This window comes from Cornus florida, unplaced genomic scaffold (genome assembly GCF_030987335.1).
Source record: "Cornus florida cultivar Cherokee Brave unplaced genomic scaffold, ASM3098733v1 CherokeeBrave_3.0.0_Hap2_Chr05, whole genome shotgun sequence".
NCBI classification, from domain to species: Eukaryota; Viridiplantae; Streptophyta; class Magnoliopsida; order Cornales; family Cornaceae; genus Cornus; species Cornus florida.
In genome coordinates this window covers 79052973-79058487 of record NW_026775575.1, presented here as the reverse complement: position 1 = coordinate 79058487, position 5515 = coordinate 79052973, and the positions used below count along the sequence as shown (strand labels likewise).

Here is a 5515-nt window from a genome sequence, read left to right as displayed (position 1 = left end):
TTACTCGTTGGGTATAGACGTTTGCTGTCCGGTATGGTTACCGAAGGAACACCGTCGTAGGGATCTGGTCAAAGGGAAGAGTCGGGTGAAAACCTAGACGTCCCAAATGACCAAACACGGTTTGCAACGTTGGAACTGCAGGTCCAAACTCTGAATCAGGGTATGGACCAGTTGATCCAACAAAATGCAGCACTCCTGCAACACCTTGTTCCACCGGTTCAATAAAGCTTGCCACGCCAAGACCTCTCGAATCCAAACAGGGGTAATGGGAATCTGGAAGAGCAGGATACTCATCCTCCCCGACATGAGATCGAAGGTGAACAAAGCCAGGTGAGAAACTGACATAGAGAGGTGATCCACCCCTCTCTTCCACGGAGTTCCCGACCCCATGAAGACACGACTGTCATTGAAAAGACCGAGGAGATTTCCCACGTTGACCTAGAGATGCAGGATCTCAAGGCAAAGATGGAGGGTGTGATGCAGGCCATGAAGGGAAAAGGCATTACAGCCATAGATGGTTTGGTACAGAAGACCAATTTGCCGTTCAGCCCCTCGGTTGTGAAATGCCCTTTGCCAAGCAAATTTAGAATGCCCACAATTGAGAGTTTTGACGGAACTAAAGATCCCCTCTGTAATACCCCTAATTTTAAAAGAATAATCTCGGTATTTATTTATTTGTTTTAATTATATTTTTAATTATTTAATTGATTATTTGACTAATTGCTTATGTGTTTAATTGAATTAGGTATTACTTAATTATTTGATTATGTGTCTATGTATTATTTGTATTTGTCTATGTGTTAATTGTTTAATTAGGTTATGTGCTTAAATGGTATTTTGATTAATTCTAAATTAAATGTTTTCTTTTCTTTTATTATTTTATTTTATTTTTCTTTTATGGTTATGGTTAGTAGTAATAGGTCAACTAATTGGGTCCCATTGACTACTTGGATAGGAGATTGAATGTGTATGGATTATTACCCATAGATAGTTGTGTATGTATATATATAGATATATATTATATACATATATAAAAAGAAAAGTAATTTATTAAGTACTTTTATGGTAACTTGGGTAGTAATATTTAATCTGATGTATATGTTTTATACTTAAATAATAAAAATATACATAGATTTGAGACGTGTTATGTTTTAACTTACATTATAATATTATGGTAACTTAAGTATTATTGGATAATCCATTAATAAATAATGGAATGTGTATAATTTATTTATTTAATAAACATATACATAAATTATATACGTAACATATTTTACTTACCATTTTAATATATATATAAAAGGGAAAGTAATTTATTAATTACTTATATGGTAACTTGGGTAGTAATATTTAATCTGATGTATATGTTTTATATTTAAATAATAAAAATATACATAGATTTGATACGTGTTATGTTTTAAGTTACTTTATAATATTATGGTAACTTAAGTATTATTGGATAATTCATTAATAAATAATGGGATGTGTATAATTTATTTATTTAATAAACATATACATAAATTATATACGTAATATATTTTACTTACCTTTTTAATATTTTTTTTTTAAGTTGACTTGGATTGGAAAAAGGGTTAGGGTTATTTTATTTAGCCTATAAATATATAGCTATAGGTTGTAAAAGGGGGCTAGAAATATTCATGTGATATATTCTAGAGAGAGAGAGAGAGAGAGTTAGAGAGGGAATGAGGAAAAAAACCCTGTAGAGAGAAAATTAAGGAAGAAGAAGTTTAACTTTCGATCCGAAAGTTTAAGGCAAGTTCTTCTTCTATCTCTTTCCCTTTAATTCGTATTTCTGTACATGCCTAGGAAATTTCAGGATTTATTAAACACATAAAATTAAATAATTATGCATGTTTAATTGGGTTAGAACATAGGTTTTATGAAATTGGTTCATATCTGTTCTTGTGTTATGAATTGATAAAATGCATTATTTTGATTTGATTTCTTATGTGAATTTTTACATGTTTAAATTATGTATTTTTTATATCTGTGGAATGATGGAACGTAGAAACATGCCTAGGATTCCTGAATATTAAATAGGGACTAGGTTTGGGTTTTAATAAATTTAAATAGACTCAATCATAATGATGCTTGCTATTTAAATGTTTTAAACAAACGAATGGATTTAATCTTTTAAAATGTTTTAGCAATTGAGATTAAATGTGTAGGATGAATTGGATATAGAGAATTCTTGTTTAACGGTATAATAAAATATCATCATGTATAAGATTCAATTTGTGTAGGACATATGATATAGGAAGTTTAAAGAAATAATAAGTCATTCCTATTATGTGATAACTTGATATCATATTTATCATAGTTATTTATGGAATGTTTGATGTATTTCCTTAATTGTTACATCAATTGTTGGATTATGTGGTTTAATGCACCGGTATGGGATGGTGACATTCTAGGGATGGATTAACTTATCAGTTAAGTCCTACCTATTTTATATAAGGGAATGGATTAACTAAAATGTTAAGTCCTACTTATATTTAAGTCAGGTCAGCTGAACAAGTTGAATGACTTATGGAGGATTAATTTATTATATAAGGGAATGGATTAACTAAAATGTTAAGTCCTACTTATATTCAAGTCAGGTCAGCTGAACAAGTTGAATGACTTATGGATGATTAATTTATACTGGATAAGATGGTTACTAGATTATATATATATAAGTATGGTGTCATGATATGAGCTTGAGTCTCAGGATCAATGGTTAGGGCGCATATATCGCCAGGAATGTGTAGCTAGATATAGTGTAGTTGTGTACCCTGGTAGGTCTAGGTACTCATGCCCACTATATGTGCGTTTTGCATGTTGCCTACTATTCAGGTTGAGACAACCCTATAGTCTAGTGAGGTCCCTTTAGTGTGTGTATATATATATATACGGACTACTAGTTACTGTTGGATTAACTAGGATGTATACGTGTATCAGATCTCTGTTTGGACTGTAGTAGAGTAGAACTTGTTTGTGGGCCTGACTCACCATTATTTTTCAGGTGTTCGTCACGAGTAGAGGTTGTTCGTGCTGAGCGGGGATCAGTCTACTTCATTCTTCCGATGCTACATAGGAGTTCCTTTATGATTCAGTTTCCTGTTTTAGATTACTGTCATTTGTTTAGTTTGGATTTTCTAGGGGTCCACACAGTATGGATTCCCGAGTTGTATTTTGGAGGATCAGTTGTATCAGAAGAGTTTATTAATTAATGGAAATATATCATGAGATTTATTATTAGATTATTATTTTAGTTTCTTGTCAGCATTTTATTTATTCTTCTTTATTCTTTTGTACTCTATGTTCGTTTATTATCAATTTGTTTTGATATCCTCGGGTATTCGAGCGTGGGCCTGGCCAACCCGCATTCGAAAATCCGGGGGTATCACACCCCCGACCACTTGGAGACTTTTCAGGCGTTTATGCACCTACACGCGATGCCGGATGAGATCATGTGAAGGGCTTACCCAACGACTCTCAAAGGATCAGCACGGGTATGGTTCAACAAACTAAAGCCAGGAACCATCGAAACCTTTGAAGAATTGAGTAAGGGCTTTGTGGGCCATTTCATTGCTGGCCAGAGGCATATAAGGCCGGCTACCCACCTCCTTACTGTGAAGCAACAGAAGGGAGAGTCACTGCGAGATTACATTAGTCGTTTTAACACGGAGATGTTACAGGTGGAGGAAGCGGATGACAAGGTGGCCCTAGCCGCCTTCATGGGAAGACTCCAAACCTCAAGATTCCTCTTCTCTTTATCAGAGGAACCTCCTACCAACATGGTCGAGTTATTGGTTCGAGCTAAAAAACATAAGAATGTTGAAGATGCAATGATTGCGAGCAAGGGAAAAGAAGGGGAGGATAAGAAGTCAAACAAGAAAAGGCCGGCCCTGATGATCAGAGATGAAAAGGAAACCAAGTATAAGAAACCCATGGTCAACCAGAATGAAAGGGCGTCTCGCTATAAGAACGCAGAGAGGTATACAAATTACACTCCTTTAAATATGCCGATAGATCAAGTTTTCTTGCAGATCCAGGATGAGCCATATCTGAAGTGGCCACCGAAGTTGAAGTCAGATCCGGCAAGGAGACCTCGTGATAAGTATTGTAGGTTCCATAAAGACCATGGGCATGCTACAGAGGATTGCTTCGACCTTAAGGATCAGATTGAGACTCTGATCCGAAGGGGGCACATGCGAAAGTTTATTGTGGGGAATGACAGAACCGACATTAACCCACTAAGAGCAGGCCGAGACAACCGCCCTCCTAATCAACAACTAATAGGAGAGATCAGGGTCATAGCCGGGGGGTGTGCAGGAAGTGGAGAATCGAGCTCAGCCTGTAAGGCCTATGCCAGGAGAATGCGAAGCTCATCTGAGGTGTGCAAAGTAGGAGTACAGATTCAACATCGAAAGATGCCTCGTTTAGGTGATCCAGTTATTACATTCTCAGATGAAGACATGAAGGATGTGCAGCAACCTCATGACGACCCTCTTGTCGTTACCATGATGATCGCTAACTATAATACTTGGCAAATCTTGGTAGATAATGGAAGTTCAGCTGATATCATTTTTCTTAATGCATTCAGCAAGATGAAGATTGGTAAGGAGAAACTCAGACCTACTAGATCACCATTGGTGGGATTCACGGGAAACAAGGTCTATCCTCTAGGAGCGGTCATCCTTCCTATCACTGCAAGAACCAGCCCAAAACAAGTCACTGTCATGGTAGACTTCCTGGTGGTGGATTGTCCATCTGCTTACAATGTCATCCTAGGAAGAGCGACCTTAAATTCGATGAAGGCCATCACTTAGACTTATCACCTATTAATGCGCTTCCCTACCGAGCATGGCGTAGGCGAACTAAAAAGAGATCAGTCCATTGCCAGATAATGCTATGTTGCCTCTCTCAAAGAAAAGAGGCAGCAGGAGGCTTTGATTGTCGATGAAGTTGAAGAGAAGGAGCAAGACCGGGCTAAGCCAATCGAGGACTTGGTGGAGATATGCTTGAATGACACTTACATAACAAAAAATGTGAGGATAGGGTCTCTGTTCCCCTCAGATTTCACAAATATTCTTATACAGTTCCTCAGACATAATCAAGATGTATTCGCTTGGTCACATGAAGACATGCCCGGTATTAATCCAACTACGATTGAGCATCGATTAAACACAGATCCTACATTCAAACCTATCACGCAAAAATAAAGAACATTTGCCGCGGAAAGGAACATGGCTATATCAGAAAAGGTGAATAAGCTTATGAAAGCTGATTTCATCCAAGAGGTTCATTATCTCGACTGGTTGGCCAATGTTGTTTTGGTAAAAAAGGCCAATGGAAAATGGAGGTTGTGCGTAGACTTTACCGATTTAAATAAGGCGTGCCCCAAAGACAGTTTCCTTCTGCCAAGAATTGATATGTTGGTAGAAGGGACAGCTGGCCATAAGCTGCTCAGTTTTATGGATGCATACTCAGGGTATAACCAAATCTCAAT

At 36.9% G+C, this 5515-nt stretch overlaps 1 protein-coding gene across 1 annotated transcript; it reads left to right on the top strand.

Moving 5' to 3' along the window:
* The first annotated feature begins 3692 nt into the window (after positions 1–3692).
* On the top strand, positions 3693–4835 carry LOC132309530 (uncharacterized). The gene has a single exon (XM_059807827.1). The coding sequence runs from the start codon at positions 3693–3695 to the stop codon at positions 4833–4835; it is 1143 nt and encodes a 380-aa protein (XP_059663810.1).
* Positions 4836–5515: the final 680 nt, after the last annotated feature.

Excerpts from the sequence above, each read along its gene's own strand:
- LOC132309530 (XM_059807827.1), top strand. The coding sequence starts at position 3,693 with ATGTTACAGGTGGAGGAAGCGGATGACAAGGTGGCCCTAGCCGCCTTC.